At 51.7% G+C, this 18,469-nt stretch overlaps 2 protein-coding genes across 3 annotated transcripts in view; one reads left to right on the top strand and one right to left on the bottom strand.

Moving 5' to 3' along the window:
* LOXHD1 (lipoxygenase homology PLAT domains 1) overlaps positions 1-7,851 on the top strand; it is a 102,880-nt gene extending 95,029 nt beyond the window's left edge. For both annotated transcript variants that reach the window (XM_054724003.1, XM_028135951.2), the window contains 2 exons: positions 1,443-1,601; positions 6,870-7,851. In XM_054724003.1, the coding sequence (XP_054579978.1) occupies positions 1,443-1,601; positions 6,870-7,350 (640 nt within the window). In that variant the 3' untranslated portion in view covers positions 7,351-7,851. The remainder of the gene's footprint in view (positions 1-1,442; positions 1,602-6,869) is intronic.
* A 10,422-nt stretch (positions 7,852-18,273) lies between these two features.
* The window catches only part of ARK2C (arkadia (RNF111) C-terminal like ring finger ubiquitin ligase 2C), an 82,934-nt gene continuing 82,738 nt past the window's right edge, over positions 18,274-18,469 (bottom strand). Inside the window, exon 8 of the mRNA XM_008157976.3 lies at positions 18,274-18,391. Within this exon, the coding sequence (XP_008156198.1) occupies positions 18,274-18,391 (118 nt within the window). The remainder of the gene's footprint in view (positions 18,392-18,469) is intronic.

Genomic DNA, 18,469 nt, shown 5'->3' with positions numbered 1-18,469 from the left:
CCAATTTAAAAAAAAGGTTAACAGAAAGCTACAGCAACAACTAGTTAATTAATTAAAGAGACCCCACTGTGCAACAAGACCCAGAATCACTGCAGACTTTTTCATCCCATGTCCACACAGACAAGGAACTCGCGGTCTAGTTGAAAAGGAGGACTTCCGCCCGTACAATCGCAGAAGCATGGAAGACAGCATCGAATTAAGTTCTGGTTAGAAGGAGGAAGGGAAGGGACAGCCTCTAAGGTTCTTTATAGGAAAACCAAAAGTGGGTCTCGTATAAAGGAGCCTCCACTCACAGCTCCCTGTTGGCAGACACAGCCTGGAGAATCTCACCTCCTCCCCCCATCAGAGCTGCCTCTGAGCTGCTCAGATGCCCACTTCATCTCCCCACTCTCTCCAAAATTGCTTCTCTCCCTCCCATAACTCACCTGCCTTTTATTTAAACTCCCTCTACGTCAGGACAAAGTCTGAACTCTGATTGGCACTTACAGACCACAGACTGCTGCATTTCACCTCCTTTCTTTCTTTCTTTCTTTCTTTCTTTCTTTCTTTCTTTCTTCCTTTCTTTCTTTCTTTCTTTCTTTAATGTATTTTTATTGATTTCAGAGAGGAAGGAGAGGAAGAGAAAGAGAAAAACATCAATGATGAGAGAGAAGCATTGATCAGCTGCCTCCTGCACACCCCACAATGGGGATTGAGCCCGCAACCTGGGTATGTGCCCTGACCGGGAATTGAACCTCTCTCAACCACTGAGCCATGTTGGTCAGGCAATTCTCACCTCCTTTCTATTGCATTTCCCTCACTGGACCCAGCCTGCAGCCAAACCAGCACTACCCCCAGAAATGTCTGCACCTCCCCACCCTGCTCTTTCCATCTCATGGCTTTGCCAGTTTGGGTCCACAACAGAGGACTCTTCCCTCCCTCTCTTATCCCATCACCTTCTCTGGCCAATGCCCAGGGCCCAGGACCTCAACTGCTCTCAACCCCATGCGTTGTTGCCATCCACTGGTGCTGGGGCCAGGCAGCAGGCAGGACTTTTTTTTTTTTTTTTTACAGAGAAGAAGGGAGAGGGATAGAGAGTCAGAAACATCGATGAGAGAGAAACATTGATCAGCTGCCTCCTGCACACCTCCCACTGGGGATGTGCCCGCAACCAAGGCACATGCCCCTGACCGGAATCGAACCTGGGACCCCCAAGTCTGCAGGCCGACGCTCTATCCACAGAGCCAAACCGATTAGGGCCAGGCAGGACTTTTTAATGGTGGTGACTGTCTTCTTCCAAACGTAGTCTGAACCCCTCAAGGGATGGAGACCTGACATCAGCTCTTGCCATTCTGTTCCTGTTCCTCAGGCCAGAGCCTAGAATACAGTAGGTACTCAATAAATGCTTCCTTCTGTGAGTGGGCACGGGGAGCTCTCATTGGCCACATCTTTATGTCCTGCAGGGGGACCACAGACACATTTGAGTTTGACAGCGTCTACTTGGGGGACCTTGCTGCCATCTGCGTGGGCCACCTTGCCAGGGAAGAGCGGTTCATCCCCAAGAGAGAGCTGCTCTGGCACGTCAAGACCATCACCATCACCGAGATGGAGTACGGCAACGTGTAAGTGTGTTCCGCCCGCCCTTGCCCACCCCCCCCCCCCACTCCCCAGCAGGAGCCTGAGGCTGGGCTATGGGTAAGAGAGGTGTCACCTCATTCAGGAGGCAGGAAGGGAAGAGGCAGGTGTACTGGACTGGAGCTATCTGAACCATAGGCCTACTCCGGGGGCTGGGGACTAGGCCAGACGCCCTTAGGTGCTCAGCCTTTTATCCCATCGATGCTTTGGAAGAACTAACGCTGAGCAAGTCAGACAGTGCCAGACAGCGGAGACATTCCTTCCCCTCCCTCCCATCACTGTATAATGACAAAGAAATGCAGCTTTGAAGCCTGCTCCTTCCACGGTCATAGTGAAAGGCCGCCATCCATGTGGGCAGGGCCGGGGCCAGAGACAGCTGGGGTAACACCATACCCACCTTCAATAAAGAGCTTTGCCTTCCCCCCACCAGGGCCTTCCTGGGGACTCAGGCATTTTTGGAGGATTAAGAGTCTTAGTTTCCTGGGTAACCGTCCACAGTTATCAGATTGTCTAATTAAAACCACTTGGGAACCACGTTGGAAGCCAGAAAAGAGCCTGAGGTTCTGGAAGGCAGGAAAGACACTGGAAAGGAACCAGGGGAGGAGGGAGAAGAAGCTAAGGGCCATGCTTGCCTCGGGGAGGGTGAGTGAGAGCTGAGGTCACGGGTCGGGCTGGGACATCCCCACAAAACTGCTGCTGGCCCCTCAGGACTTTGTGTAGACTTGGGGGCTGGCGCTGCCCAGGCCACGCCTTTGACGGTAAGCACACCAGACAGACGCAGCCAGGTCCAGGCCTGCGGGACCCAGGCAGGCCCCTCAACTGCAGGCTCCAGCCTTCAGGAGCCCAAGCTCCTCAAATAATGTCTGTCCATGCTCAACCTGCAGCCTGCAGGCCCCGGGCATCAGCCCCCTCTGACAAGCCCCGCTTTGGGAACTGGCAGGGAAGGGTCTGACCTCTGGGCTTCTGTCTTACCCAGCTCAGGCTGCCTTACCCAAGTACTTAGGACTGGGCGGCTGCTCCCCGTCTGGAGGCCAGAAGTCCGAGGCCAGGGTGCCAGCCTGGTTTGGATTCCAATGAGGCCTCTTCTCCTGGCTTGCTGTGTCCTCACTTGGCAGAGAAAGAGAGTGAGCCCTGGTGTCTCTTTCTCTTCTTTTAGGGGTGCTAATCCCATCTTGGGGCCCCCACCCTCATGAACTTATCTAAGCCTAATTATTTCCCGAAGGCCCCATCTTCAAACACCACCACACTGGGGATTCAGGCTGCAGCATGTGAGTTTGAGGGGACACAGTTCAGGCCATCGCAGTTTCCCTTGGGGCTACAATGCTCTTGTTGCTCTGCTAGAGAAGGCCAGCTGGGGAGTAATAGGTCCTGGAGGAGTCGCGGGGCATGGCTACTGGGAGCCGCTCAGGGAGGACTTGGAGCTGGGGCAGAGGGCCCCGAAGGGTCCCTGGCTCACCAGCAAGCCAGGGTCAGCTCAGAGCTCCTCCTGCAGCCAGTGACTGCCCCGCAGGCCACAGGGAACACGGCTGCTGCTCTGTTCCCCCGCAAACCCCCAACATAAACAACACAAAACGCTGCTTCTTGATACAATCATGAAATAAAATAGTCATCACTTGAGTTCGCTCTAAACGGACACTGTGAACGAGAGACAGCCAGAGACCTCAGCCCCACCGGCACCTTCCGGTCTTGGGAGGAGGGGAAGCGAAGGCCCAGCCCAGGAACTTCCCACCCCACCGTCCTGGGGCCGAGCTATGGGATTTCTCATCCAGTGCAAAGAAGCCTCCATTCCCAGGGAAGCCTCTTTTCCTTCACCCTCAAGAGGGTGGCCTTTTGTCTGTTGGTCCTCAGGCTGGATGGGGAGGAAGGGAGGTCCTCAGGGCAGGGCTCTTCCCCACGGGAAGTGGGTGCAGGGTGTCCAGACCCCCAGATGTCAGAGCTACCGTGGGTCAGCTGTGTGGCCTCGGGCAACAACCCATCAGCTCTCTGTGCCTCAGCCTCTTCAGGGAGGCGAGCTGATGCTCTCTAGAGCCAGGAGGCAGGGAGGATGCAGGGTGCAGCCTGGGGCTCTCAGAAGTCCGGCTCCAGCCCAGGGCCTTTCACCCCCAGAAATGTCACTCCATCCAGAAGGGGGACTGTGCAGGCATGTTTAGTCATTGTGACGATTGGCATGCCACTGGTCTAGCATGTACTGGCATGCTGCCATTATAAAAGCCACTACCTAGCCCTGATGTGCTCCCACAGTTCTTCCCCAACCCCCACAGTCACCGTAATATTTGGTTTCCCATGAATTGCACGTGAATTTAATCTCCAGCTCTTATGAACATGATAATGTCAAATTTCCATCTCCCAACCTTTCCCAGTTCTGGCTCCTCTGCGGCAACATGCGTTCCTTTGTGACCAGCTTTTCTTTGTCACTAACATCCTCAGGATTCCGGAGGAAGGACACACAGAGAGGCTTGTGTTTCTTTTTTTTTCAAGACCAGAAACAGCCTCATTCTCCTATCCCAATATCATAAGTGATACATAATCATTGTAAAAATTCAAATAATACAAAGAAAGTGTGTAAAAGAAAGCAAAGATTCCCAAAGCCCTACCCATCTAAGGAGGCCATCATGAGCCTTTGGTGACCGGTTCTCTCTGGCATTTTCCTAACACCTCACAGACACACAGTTCCCAGAAGTGTGATCCTATCCCACGCGTTTTTTCATGTATTCAATCGCTTTTGTGTTCGTTATTCTCTGCTTTTGCCTTTACTCTGATGACCTCCCCGCTACTTCCAGGGGGATCAACCTGGCTCGTGTCCTTCCCCAGCTAGTCTTGATCCCACAAAGCCCTGAGGTCCCGTGGCTTGGTGATCTTACAATTATGTCTACCAGAAAACATCTCCTTATAGCTACACCAGGGAAGAGTTTTCAGCCATTAAAAATTATGAATTAAATATGTACCAGATGACTTGGAGCAAGTCCCAGGAAGGACTGTTGAGTGAGGAAAGCAAGATACAGAAAAACACGTATTGCCTGATGCCATTTTGTACATGGAACACTGACGTCCTGTGTGTGTGTGTGTGTGTGTGTATGTGTGTGTGTGTGTGTGTGTGTGTGTGTATGTGTGTGTGTGTGTCTGGGCAGGGTTGGTGAAATGGAGGGGAATTGGGCAAGATCCACTTGCCATTGTGATGGGTTATCTGAGGTGACCGTGGGATGCTGACATGGAAATGAGGGAGAAAAAAGGAGCTAGCGCCAAGCAAAAAGGAAAAGAAAAGGAGTGAATTTAGAAAAACATGCATATGATCACACGATCTGTGCGTTTATATAGAATTATGTATATTAGTGAGCATATGCATAAAGAAATACATTTTAAAGAAATTTCCAAACAAAGAATGCAAGTGTCTTCCCTGACTAAGAAAGTGCGCTTTGTAACAACAATCCAGATTTATCAAGATAAATTGGGGGAGGACAGAACTCCAAGCAGAATATGATGTCCTGCGAAGTATCTTTAAATAGCGGGCCCTTCAGTGGCCAGGCAGGCTAGCTCTGGGCCCCGGTTCTGGGTCACCTTGAGCAGTGACTTCTCTTTCCCCTTCTGTGAAATGAGGGGATGATGCCTACAACTAAGGGCTGTTATGGGAGTTAATGAGATGCAAGAATGCAAAACCCTGTTATTTAGTAAGTTTGCAGAAAACCAAGTCTTTTTGCTGTTCTGGATTTTCATCTAAAATGGGTTTGATTTTCACCCTACCCGCGTGGCTCAGTTGACTGCAGCATTGTCCCGGACACCAAAAGGTTGCAAGTTTGATTCCCAGTCCAAACATAATACCTAGGTTGTAGGTTCGATCCCAGCTTGGGGCGTGTATGGGTGGGAAGCAAATGATCAATGTTTCTCTCTCTCTCTCTCTCTCTCTCTCTCTCTCTCTCTCTCTCTCTCTCTCTCTCTTTCTCTCCCTCCCTATCAAACCAATAAAAATATTTTTTAAAAAAGTAAAAAGGAATAAAAAATAAGAGTTACCCTAAAATAATAATAATAATAAAAGTAGTAGTTTGGAGTGGGAAGAATACATAGCAGTTCATTCAAAGCCTCTAGCATTGCCAATGGGAAAATCAAGGTCTGGGTAGGGGGTCTGACTTGCCCAAGATCACACAGGTGGCAGACTCCAGCCCCCTTACACCTATGCACTGTTTTTCTGCTGTGCCCGCTGACTTCTTTTTTGGTAATTATTGGACTCATTACCAAAACTGAGGAGATGTGGGGTAGGAATGGCATTAGGGAGGGGACTTTTTGGTGCAAGAAGTTGCTCTTGGCCCTGATCTTGCTTCTAATTATGGTGCCTTCTTCAATGGGGGACTTTCTCTTAATCCATAAACCCTGCAGCCAAGAGCATGTACACACACACACACACACACACACACACACACTTCAACCCAGCCAACTGCGAGGGATTTGGGAGCACATTCTATAGCCATGATTCCATTTGGCTTTGGCTGGGATTGCCACTCCGAACCCTACAACTGCCTCTGACAGTGACATCGGGTGAAACATTCATCCCCTTTGCGGGAGTGAGGGGATCAGCATGGCTGGCGTGGAGTGAGCTTAGAAGAGAAGAGCAGGTGACGGGTCGGGAAGGTCCACAGTGGGAGGAGGGTCAGATCAAGAGGGTCTTGCAGGCCTTTGAAAGGTGGTGGTTTTTGCAAAACTAGGGAAAGCATTGGGGGTTTCTGAGCAGAGGAATGGCATTCTTGGGCTCATATCTCCACGGGGTCACTGGGCTGCTGTGTAGAGAACTGACCGTGGGGAACGAGAAGCAGGGAGACGGGCTGGGAGGCTGATGTGTCCAGGTGGCAGACAGCGGTGACTTGGCCCCACGGGCAGCCGGGCAGAGAGAGAACCCTGCCGGCTTTTCCAGGTGGGCTGGTTCTGGTTCTATGGGACTGGCTGGTGGATCAGAGAGGGAGGGTGAGGGTTTCCTCCCTACTCGGGTGGCTCAGTTGGCTGCAGCATTTTCATCAAACCCATTTTAGATGAAAATCCAGAACAGCAAAAGGAGAACATAAAAGGAGAATAAAAAAACAAAAAAGGCAGCTGGATGGGTGGAGAGCCCTCTGGATGTTAAGATAAACAAGACGTAATCCTCATGCTTTAATGCAGACATTTCCGGCCCCGTATCCTGTCCCTGGGGAAGGAGTGTCTGTGGAGGAACAGGGGTCCTGGGAGGGTGTGGGCCCGGCTGGTGTCTACTGAGCTTCCCCTCCCGCCCCCAGGTACTTCTTTAACTGTGACACCCTCATCCCCCTCAAGAGGAAGAGGAAGTACTTCAAGGTATTTGAAGTCACCAAGACGACCGAGAGCTTTGCCAGCAGGGTCCAGAGCCTGGTGCCGGTCAAGTACGAGGTCATCGTGACCACGGGCTACGAGCCCGGGGCGGGCACGGACGCCAACGTCTTCGTGACCATCTTCGGGTCGAACGGGGACACGGGCAAGCGGGAGCTGAAGCAGAAAATGCGCAACCTCTTCGAGCGCGGCAGCACCGACCACTTCTTCCTGGAGACGCTGGACCTGGGCGAGCTGCGCAAGGTGCGGGTGGAGCACGACAGCAGCGGCTACTGCTCGGGCTGGCTGGTGGACAAGGTGGAGGTCACCAACACCAGCTCGGGCGTGGCCACCATCTTCAGCTGCGGCCGGTGGCTGGACAAGAAGCGGGGAGACGGGCTCACCTGGCGAGACCTCTTCCCTTCCGTCTGAGGGGCTGGAGGCCCTTCCTCCCGGCTGCTCCCCCAGCTGCTCCCCACCACGCCGTCCTACCCCTCAGCTTGGCTTCCGCAGACTTTCCCCGAAGCCTCCTGGAGCTGGCACTGGTGCCCAGAAGGTGACATGTGCCTCTGTGGGCCAGAACATCGTGGTCCTTTGGGGGACACGCTGGGTGAGTTCTTGGGGGGCCCTGCCCCTCCCCAGTGTCTGGGGCCTACAGGAACCATCAACATGTGTCCCAAGCCATGGCTGCTCGAAAATAACTCTGCATTTTCTTTTCCAATAATAGCGGCAGCCAGGCTGAGGCTGCTGGGGTGTGGATGGGAAACTGGGCTTCACCCAGGGGACAGACATGGGGAAGGAGGTGGTGTATTTTAATAAAAAACTAATTAACACGCCCCCCCCCCCAAGCTGGGCTAATGAAATTATTACCAACCACACCCCACAAAGAACGCACCTTGACATCTGCTCACTAAAAATGGACCCTTTTCCCGGTTTCAATAAACCCACTGCAAATGGAGAACACCGTCAGGAGGAAGTATTTTTCCCGGCGGGCTGGGGGTGGGGGGCGATTTACGAGCCTGTGAAAGGTACGTGACTCTTTCCATCACTTCCCGGAGAACCATTGCCAAGCGCCCGCTGGCTGCCCCGCGCTGCGGTAACACAGCTGAGGCCTGAGCAGAAGGCCATGGGGGTCGGAGCCTGGAACAACCTGTCGCTGCTGCATTCCGCTGGGAGGGGCCTCGGGTTATTTAGCACCTACAGCCTGGGGCTGTGTGGGCAATGTGCACTGAGAGCTGCCCTTCGGGGGGTCGTGACCTTGAAGAGGCAGCAGAACTGCACACTCATGCACACGTGCACCCTCCACGCCCCCCCACACACACACTCACACTCCCTGACTGACAGTCACAAAGGGGCTGGACATCACACAGCAGGGGTGCAGCGGAACTGAGTGCCCCACTTCTGATTTTCCTGCAGTCGGGGCCTGAGCCGAAGCCTTCCGCTAGGAGGGCACCCCAGTAAGGGTTTCTGCTGCCCTGCTGCGTGCCCTGTGCCCTCCCCCACACAGGTATAAATTCTTAGCAAGGTTAACTGGCTCCGAGGCAGGTTCCGGGAAGGCTAGGGGCTCTGGAGAGCAGCCAGGGTTGAAAGCACAGGCCAGTAGGCAGGCCCCAGCTCCACCTCTCACCTGCTGGGAGAGTTTGGGCCCATTATGTCCTCTCTCAGGCCTCAGTTTCCTCATCTGTGAAATGGGGAGAATGATAGCACTTACCTGGTAGGCTATTCTGAGGGCTAAATGAGTTATTGTGCAGTCAGGTTTAACCCAGCACTTGCACTGAGGGGTGAGCATGTCCTTAGTGTTGAACAAGCAGGAATCCAGAGGGCGGTGCTGGACCGGGGAGACGTCGCCGGTAAACAGCTTTATTGTACCTTTTTCTGTGAGCGGGTTCCTCCTCTGTCCCTGGATGAAAACTCAGGCAAGCCTCACATTCTTCTGGACTCTCTTTGGTCGTAAAGAGTCCACCAACCACTGTAAGTCACCAGGTCCATCTCTTCTGTAATTCAAATCCCTGGCTCCAATATAAATTCCAAAATGTCACACGTAGACCCCTGGGTGCGCTATGGGCGGTGTCTCTTTCTGGACTGGCAGGTTTTGGACCCTTCCTCTCACTTCATTTGTGTGGGTTCTTTCTCAGTCCCGTCCCCCCTCCACTCTGTCTCCCTGTTTCAGAGCTGAGACACCCCCTCCCCCACCCAGCTGGTTCCCAAGTTCCTGGGACCTGGGCCATTTCCATCGCAGGCAGGTTGCCCACAGCTCCACGCCCAGCTCTGCCGCACACGGTCCGCTGCTGCGGCTGCTGGGGCTGTTCCCTCTGCTTGCCGCTCCTCACCACCCACCACCCCCCGCGGACAGCTGCTGCCCTCGGCAGAAAGGTCTTCCCTGTAAGGATGACTTCTGAGCGACAGGTTTTATATCAGCTCCGTTTTCCCTCACCGGATTCAGAGACAAGTCTACATGAGAGACTATTTGGAAAGAACCTTGATTGTATTGCTTTCGAGTAACTGCTAACCAAGTATTTCCAAATAAGTGTCTCCAGGGGTCTACATCAAAGAAAAGATTAAAACTGGTTTTGCAATTAACAGGAGCTATTTACATACAAACTGTTGCACCGCAGTCTAAAAAACTCTATTACTCTTAAGTAGGTTAAACAAAAGCCTGCCGTTATTATTTCCTCAGCTCTAGCTGAACAACCCTTTTCTCCCAAGGGTTGGAAAGGCGTTAACTCAGCCAGTTCAGACACGGTATGAATCTGATGAGGTGGGGTCACCCCGGTGAGGTCAGAAGCACTGTGGGTGCCCCTCTTTCCCATGGACCCCTGTGCTGCGTGTCCATCCTAAATGGCACCCGCATTACTCCCAGCCCCTTGGCAGAGCATGACACTGGCGGGCACCCAAATGCCCTGAGCGAGGACAAGGTGAGGGGCTTCAGGAACAGGTGGGAAGTTTGGCCTCAGAAAAGAAAAAGGAGGTTTGGGACAGATGAGCTTTGAGAGTGAATGAATGAATGCCCTTTAAAGAAGGAAAGAGCACGTTAGCCCTAAGTTTAATGGGAAGGTTGGGTAGTGGCACCTGGCTGGGTGTCGGGGAGGTGGTATTGATTATGAGCCTGAGGGAAGATGGGTTTGCGCTTCCAGCCTAGAGGTCTCAATAAGGCCTGGGGCAAGGTGAGATAGTGTGTGATGGTTAATTTATGTGTCACTCTGGCCCCTGGGAGCCCAGATTAAACATGATTTCCAGGTGTGTCTGTGAGAGTGTTTCTAGATGAGAATAGCGTTTGAATCAGTGGACTTGGTCAAGTGGATCACTCTCCCTGACGTGGGGGAGGGGGGCCCTCATCCCATCCACTGAGGCCTGAATAGAACAAAATGGAGGGGAAGGGAGACTTTGTCCGCCTCCTGCCTGCCTGCTTGCATGGGACATCGCTCTTCTTCTGCCCTTGCACTGAGACTGACACCATTGGCTCTCCCGGTCCTCAGGCCTTCTGACTCAAAGGACAGAACCGGCTTTCCTGGGTCCCAGCTGGCAGACGACAGGTCGTGGGACTCTTCTGCCTCCATAATCACAGGAGCTAATTCTTTATCTTGATAAATCTCCAGATATACAGAGAGATCTAAATCCACCCATCCATCCATCCATCCATCCATCCATCCATCCATCCATCATTTATCTATCTATCATCTATCTATCATCTATCTATCTATCTATCTATCTATCTATCTATCTATCTATCTATCTATCTATCTATCATCTATCTATCTCTATCTATCATCTATCTATCTACTATCATCTCCTATTGGTTCTGTTCCCCTGAGAGTCCTGACTAATACAGACAGGTTCTCTTCCTCCTTAACCTCCTGGGGATCTTCGTGGTGATGAGAGTCTCAGCCTGCACAGAGGATGAGCCTGCATGTTTTCTGAGAAGTCCCTTTCCTCCCGGGCACTGCAATGGAAAGTGCGGGAAGGGAGTAGCGATTAGGAAGGGTACATATGCCCATGTAAAGGGGTAGGACAAAATCCAAGGAAAGAGAACCATTTCCCCAAAATTGCTCAGGCCTTTCCTCCTAGGGGAACCTCTGCTGTGTAAACAGAGATTACCTAGACGAGGATAACCAAGGAGGTGGTGTCTATAAATAAAGACCTGTGGCATGTAGAAACCTAGTCTACCCATCCACATGTTTACAGCTGGAAACTGGGCAAGGGAAGTGTCTTTCCCATCCACACACAGGTGAGCGGTGGGGCCAGGACTAGCGAGCCCTGATTCACGGATCGAGAGACGTAGATGGAAAATGTGGAAAGCGACAGACAGCATCTGGGATCATCTTCCTCGAACAAAAACGAGGGATTTAAACATTCATTAACCTAATGTAAACTGTGGACTTTAGGTAATAATAACGTAAGGATGTTGGCTCATCAGTTGTAACCATGTACCACACCGAGGCAAGATGTGAATAATAGAAGTAACTGAGCCATGGTGGAGAAGAGAATGTATCAGAACTCGGAACATTCTGCTCATTTTTCTGTAAGCCTAAAACTGCTCTAAAAAGTGAAGGCTATTACTTTTACAAATATTCCTTAATATGGGTTCTGTTTGCAGTTTATGAAAGAAAGCCATCTTTCGGTTCACCGACCCGCACACAGAGACCAGGCTCTAGAGTCTAGATGATGCTGAGTGTCTGAACTGGGCTTTTCCAGAGGAAAAAGAAATCCATGCCAACTGTCAAAATCACATTCCGTCTCCCCTACAGAGAAACTGAGGTGCCCTCCAGGTCAAAACACAATGGGTTACATTTGAAGATTAATCAAGAATGGAAACTTTCCCCTTTAAAAACCATAAACTAAAGTTTAGGAAACAGGTGAATTAGATGTTTGGTTCACAGCATGGAACAGATTCTTTGAGAGACAAAGAGGGTGAAGAAAATAACGCCTGAGACAGGAGAAGAAGGAGGAGGTGGAGGAGGAGGCGTGGAAGGGAAGCAGAGGAAGAAGAAAAGGGAGGGGAGGAGGGAGAAGGGAAGCAGGTGAAAGACAGGGAGGGAGGAGAAGGAACAGGCCGGTGTGGAGAAAGATACCATCTGGGCCTCCAATCGATCGTGGACAAAGACAAGGTCTGTGAGAGGCTTTCTCCAGGCGCCCCCCCCCCCTCCCGCCACACACACACACAAACACACACCCCGGGTCTGCACAGAAATAAGCACCCTGCACCAATGAGGTGTAGTTAGCAATGCAGGTCATTTTTATTAGTTATAAATAAAGTACAAAAAATCCACCAAAAGTGAATCTAAGCATTTACACGATTCCTAATGTCTCCGCCTTTTCATTGATGCACTATTGCTTTAATATTCATAATAAATATTCTTCTAGCTTTCTGCTATAAAATAGTCTATGTAGCAAAATGTTGCACAGCACAACAGAACAGAACAGCAGGAGGATTACAAAAAAGGACAATCAACACTGAGGATAATCCTTTCACTTACCAGGGGCAACCAAATTACCCCCTGGAGGGCCCGGTGTGGCTGGCTCCACAGCTGAGAAATGAGCTGCAGCCAAGGCCAGGGGTGGGATTGGGGGAGGGGAAGGCTGCGGTGAGGAGTGGGGGGCACAGGCCAGCCAGGGCAAAGGGCCCCTTCCCACTCTGACCCTGCAGAGCAGCGTAAGGCATGTCCGTCCAGGAGCCTTGCCAAGAGGGCAGTGTCTGCCAGGCCCAGCAGCGGTGGTCTGCGCCCGGTGGGCCACTCCACAGGCCCTCTCCAAGGAAAGCAGGAGAACAAGGCTCCAGGGCGGAGGCAGAAAGGGAAGCTGGGCAGGAAGCAGGCAGGAAGCCCAGGGAACGAGACCCATAGTCCAGCCAGAGCAAAGCTGGGGCTTAGGGACCATGCACGGCCCAGCCACTTCTCCAAGCCTGGCCAGGCAGTGCTGCGAATTGGGCATCCACTTCCTCCCCCATCAGCACCATCCCAGGGGGCCTCACGTGGAGGGTGGGCTGCTCCTTTAGGCAAAGGCAGTGATGTCAAGAGGCAAGAGGCAAGACGGGCTGGAAAGGAGGGGAAGGAGGAGAGGAGGGAAGAGGCAGACATGCGGAAAGCACAGGAGTAATCTCCCACTCAGGGCCAGGCTTCCTCTGGGGGCGTGGACCTCCTCTCTCTCCTTTAGCTCAAAGGCATCGCAGCTCACAGCTGTGCCAGGCTTCGAGGCCACCACTTCCCCAAACCCTCCCCTAGCACTCCTCCGGGGGCGGTGAGACTGGAGCCCACCCCCACCCACAGCAGCACCCCCTGCCCATAGCCCCGTGGAGCAATGGCAGAGAGTAAAGAGGAGATACTAGGGAGGAGAAGCCATGAGCCTAAAATCTGCGTCCCAATCTGTTATCAAGGGTGATGCCTCGATAATAAAGTCTCCAAGAGATGCTAGGATGGGGTGCCAATTCTAAACACCATAGCTTGGGGCTCACCCCATCCCCATAACTAACAAGACATGGATTTCACTCTCCAAGTGACCGCCAAGCCTTGTGAAAGCACATGTCCCGTATCCAGGGATGAGTCCATGTGTCCTGCCTCCCTGTCACTCCAGGACGCTGCATATAAAAGGACAGAAACCCTCCGGATATTTCCTTTGAGCAAATCCACCGGATACTTTCACTGTCTACTCTGTTCCTCTCCTCTTCTTTCCTTCCTTCCTCTCTTCTCTCCTGAGAGGGTGACCTAACACAGCATGGTAGTCTCCCACCGAATCCGTGTCATTTTCTCTGAGTCCCAGAGACCCTGGAGACCCTCCAGCTCACCTCCAGCCCCCACCCCCAAACCCAAAAAACTGAGACACAGAGAGGCCAAGGGATTTGTTCAAGGTCACAGAGAAGGTTACAAAAGAGCTGGTCTGAAAACCTGAGCCTCCTAATCTCCAGTCCAGGGTTCATTCTAATAAACCAGGCTCCTGCTGGTCATGTCCGAAGGGAACCTTCTGGAACCAGAGGGTTTTGTAGCCCAGGTGGAGAGAGTGACTTCCAGTGCCCCCAGAGCTTCCTCAGAAGATGGAGGCAGGGTGGGCTGAGGTGTGGGAAGGGCAAGGGAAGACAGGTTAGTGATGAGGAGTTAGGGGGACAAGGGTAGCAAGTGAAAGGATTATCCCAGTCTGCTGACGAGTGCAAATTATATTAATATATGTGCTAAATACAGTCACTATATTGGAGTTTTTCACTAGATCACAGCATACAGAATCAAAGGTTTGCATTTCATATGGAATGTATCCAAAGAGGCCAGCACCACAGTAGGACAGCTTGCAATCACACACCCTGATATTTGGACGAAATAAAGTTCGCGGAATTTTATTTAAAATTTTTTTTTTGTATTCGTAGTTGTTTGTCATCGTACCAATGCATGCAAAGCATTCCACTCCCAGAAACAACGGCAAAATGAGGTAATAGGAGTAATAAAAAAAATTAGTATCCTTTCTAAATAAATAAATTATAATTAAAAATGCAAAATAACTATAAAAATAATTAAATAAGAACCCACGATATCTACAAGTTAGTCATAAATTATGATTGTTAAATATAAGGCATTTAAACTCACAAAACCCTGTAAACTAGCAACGTGCCATGTTTTTTGTTTTTTGTTTTATGTTTTTCTATCAGCTGAAATCGCTCTAGCATTTGCTCTACGCGCGCGCAGGAGATGAAACACGAGGGGGGGGACCTGACAGACGTTGCTACAGCCCCACGCGGGGAGTGTGTGTCCCGCCGGCCGGCGGAGGGGCAGGTGGCTTGGGGGATTTCTTCAGGAAAAAAAAAAATCTGGTGCTTTTTCTTCACCATTGAAAAAACTGTGCTTGTTCGTTAGGCGTAAAGGGTTAAGAATACTTGCACGGAGGCTGGGGACTTTTGCAGAAGAGGAGCTAGAGTCCCGCCACAGGTGGTAGGCGAGGGCTGCAGGGCCCAAGGGGGTCCTGGCAAGTGGAGGAGCCCCGTGCCCCACCCTTTGTCCTCACAGGCCAGGCTGTGGTGTTGGTTTCGAGATTGGTGTCCTCGGTGGACCCACTGCGGCCAGGGCTGCGCTGTGGCTAGGAGGCCCAACTTGATCCTGGGGCAGCTCTTGCCCCAGAAGGCACTCATGCGTCTCAGTCAAGAAAGGGTCTGAGTCCCTTGAGTTTAACAGAAGGAGGGGGACCGGGGGTCTCTCCTCCTGGAGGTGGTGGGTGTGAGATGCTGAGGCCTGAGCCTGCCTCTTCTCCACTTTTCCCGGCTCCCGGACCAAGAGGGAAGGGGCCTCGAGGGAGCAGAAGCACAGACACCCTGTCCTCTCTTGTTGGCCAGACAGATGCCCCGATAAAGGTGCTTGGAGGTGCCTGGGACTCTGTCACCTCCTGTGCCCCCCTGCAGGGAAGAGGGCCCCAAAGAGATGAGGGGAAGGGGGCTTTAAGCTCTATCCCCAAAGCTAGTGCTGACCTCTTCCCTCCAGGTGATCCCCACCCACCCCAGTCAGTGCCTAAAGTTAGCCTGGGGCACTCGGGGAGCCTGCAGACAACTGGGAGGAGGAGGAGACTACATCCCACTCTCAGCCTCTGAAACAGATATCGGTGCCCACAGCAAGTCATTTCAACAGCTCAGTTGGCACACAGCTCTAATGACTTGAATGATGTATTGATGTCAGGGAGGATCAGAGAATGTGAGTGTTGGAAGGAAATTTAGCAAGCATCTAATCCAACCTCCTCATGTGGCAGCAGAGGAAACTGAGGCCCAGAGAGGGGAAGGCAGGTTTCTAGCACGACCCACTTTGTCAGTGAAGAGCCAAGATGGAACCCAGGACTCCAGCTCTCACTCCATCTGGCCTTCCCACTGACTCCCTCTACCTTCTGGCCTTTCAAACTGGCCTTAGAAAGAACAAGAGCCCAAGACTAAGAGTGGAGTGACCTTTCCTAGACCACCCTGGCTACCTGTGGGTCAAAACAGGGGCGGGGATTCCCACTTTCCAGGGGCAGCTAGTAACTAGCTTTCCCCAAAATTCTGACTCAGAAGTACTTTCCACTTTGTCGGGGTCTCCACCTTTAGCCCTAGAGACACTGTTCACATACTGGAAACAGTGAAGGGGACGAGGTCATGCTCATTGCCATTAACCCAGAATTAGACTATTCACCATTTTTGCACTATTCTTTGTGTCTTAGCTCCTCAGCTACAGTGTAAGCTTCCAGAGGAGGGATTTCTTCTTTGCTATCGCCTGTCCCAACACCTGCACTGGCAGGTGCTCAGGAAAGATGGCTTAGCCTGAGGAACATTCTTGTGCAACCTCCCACCAGGAGTCACTTCCCCCACTCTGCCTGTAGGTGTCCAGAGTAGCCATCCCTCCACCTGACAGTTCCTGTTGTGCTAGAAGGTTCTGCCTCAAGCCAAAATCTGCCTCCCAGTCATTTTTACCCATTGGTCCTGGTTTTACCCTTTGTAGCAGCAATGCAGACTCAATTTCCTTAACCTTATGAATTCCTTCATATATATGATAAATATCCTGGAACCCCTAGTCTTCTCTTATTGATACAAGGGCATTGAGACTTGGGTGGGGGGACAAGCCTTTGAGGGCAGTGCAAATGAGGGGCAGGAGAAGGGGAGGGGTAAAGGAAGAGAGCAGAATCCCAGCTGAGCTGGGGGTTTCCTCTTATAGATAAAGAAAGTTGGGTTGGGATTGGTGGATTTGGTGGAATTTGGTAGATTTTTCCATCTCCATCCCTCTGTTCTCCCATCTCTCCGCTCCCCCTGAGGTTCAGAAAAACTGTGGGGTGGTGCAGTAAGACACACTATATGGTGTCACCTGGAACTTCAGGTCTGCCTCTCCTACCACCCCCATCCCTACACCCCAAGGAGGTTCCCAAGAGAGACCGTCAATGTGTGGGCAGGTAGTATTAATCCTCACAACAGCTAGGTGAGGTAGAGAAGTGGAAATGGAGATGCACTGTTGCTTCTCCCCACTCTAATGAGAAGGAAACTGAGGCACAGAGAAAGAAAGGGGCTTACCCAACATTATCAAAGAGTCAGAGAAAGAGCCAGAGGCTAGGGACACAGTGCCTCCCAAACCCAGCCAACAGGGTCTCAAGGCCAGGGCCATCTCCAAGGGTCTCTATCAAGATTTGAGCCATCCCAAAGGAAGTTCAAAGTTCTCCTCAAGGTCCACAGTATTTGGCCTCAGCCCTTGAGTGCTAGCTGAGAGCACTTTAGCCAGGACCAAGTATCCATCACCTATGCTATCTTAGCTTCATCATCTGGTTAATTTTTTGCATAGGGAGGCAGTGGCCAAATTGCCTCTTTGGGACAGGGCATAAGCAGGCTGAAAGGAAGAAGTTGGCCTGAGCAGGGGTATCCTGGCTCTGAGGAACCTGGTGACTACTTTAGTTGAAGGCTGGCCCCTCCCTGATTCAGTGTGGAACGGGGGGCGGAGGGGAGGGTGGTGGCTGGAGCTAAGTGGATGGACTCTGGTACTGGGGATCCCTCCTTCAAGACAGAATTCTTCTGTTACCTACTCAACCTCCACCTTTCCAATCCCGGCTGAGCCCCTCAGAGGCCCATCTAAGACCCCCATCTGCTCCTTCTCCAGTCCTCCCCATTCTCAGATGGCCCCTTCCATGCTCCATGCATTGTAAACATGAGAAAAACTAAAGCAAAGGGAAAAATCAAAATGGAAAACAAAACAAGGACACCCCCATCCCCCTCCCTGGTGAAAAAAAATTATCCTTTTTTCATCGTAAACAGGATTTGGCTTTTTTTTTTCACTTCTGATTCCTTTTCCCATTTCTCTCTTAAAGATGGGAAGATTTGGGCTGTCATTGGTTGGTTCGGTCAGGCACCAAAACAAGAAACTCAATGAGAAATATTTGGTGCGAATTCGGTAATAGCGACATGTCCACCACAAGATGACTAGAGCACCACACACAACATTTTTCTTAAGCTAACATGCTCTGGTTGCCATCCACAGAAATAGCTAGAGACCCCTACATGGTTTCTACGTGGTTGAGAGGTATATATACAATCCTTCAAAGGGCAGGATTGAGGGACCAGTCTATCAGCTAGGACCTTCAGGATCACGTCTAGATTCTCAGCAGCATGGGCCCCCCCTTCCCACCCCTGCTCTGGGCACGGCCAGCTCCCTCCCTCCCGCGCAGCGAGGCAGATGGGGACAGTCACCATTCTGGATGGGTGGGTCCTCCCCGACCCTTCCTTCCCCTCGGACACTGATACCACCAACTCCTCTTTCCACAAAATGTGCTTGCAGGCTTTTCCTCTACGTCAAATGGCTCAGAAGGCAAAGTTTGGCTGCAAGGGCTATGGCCGTGGGGGGACCTGGTGAAGGAAAATGGGGCATCCACTGGCTAATTCCTTCCTCAGCTGTCAGCTCCCAGTTGTGTCTCAATGTCCACCCGGCAGATGGGGCATTTCTTGCTCATGGCGAGCCACTGGTCCACACAGAGTTGGTGAAAAAGATGCATACAGGGTAGGCGTCTGGAAGAGAGGGGGAGAGTCAGAGGAATGCCTGAGGGGAAGAACCCCAGGGCTGTGCCAGGAGTTGAGGGATAACGG

This window comes from Eptesicus fuscus, chromosome 12 (genome assembly GCF_027574615.1).
Source record: "Eptesicus fuscus isolate TK198812 chromosome 12, DD_ASM_mEF_20220401, whole genome shotgun sequence".
NCBI lineage: Eukaryota > Metazoa > Chordata > Mammalia > Chiroptera > Vespertilionidae > Eptesicus > Eptesicus fuscus.
Note: the sequence above shows the minus strand (reverse complement) of the source record. Positions and strands in the feature narration are given on the sequence as shown.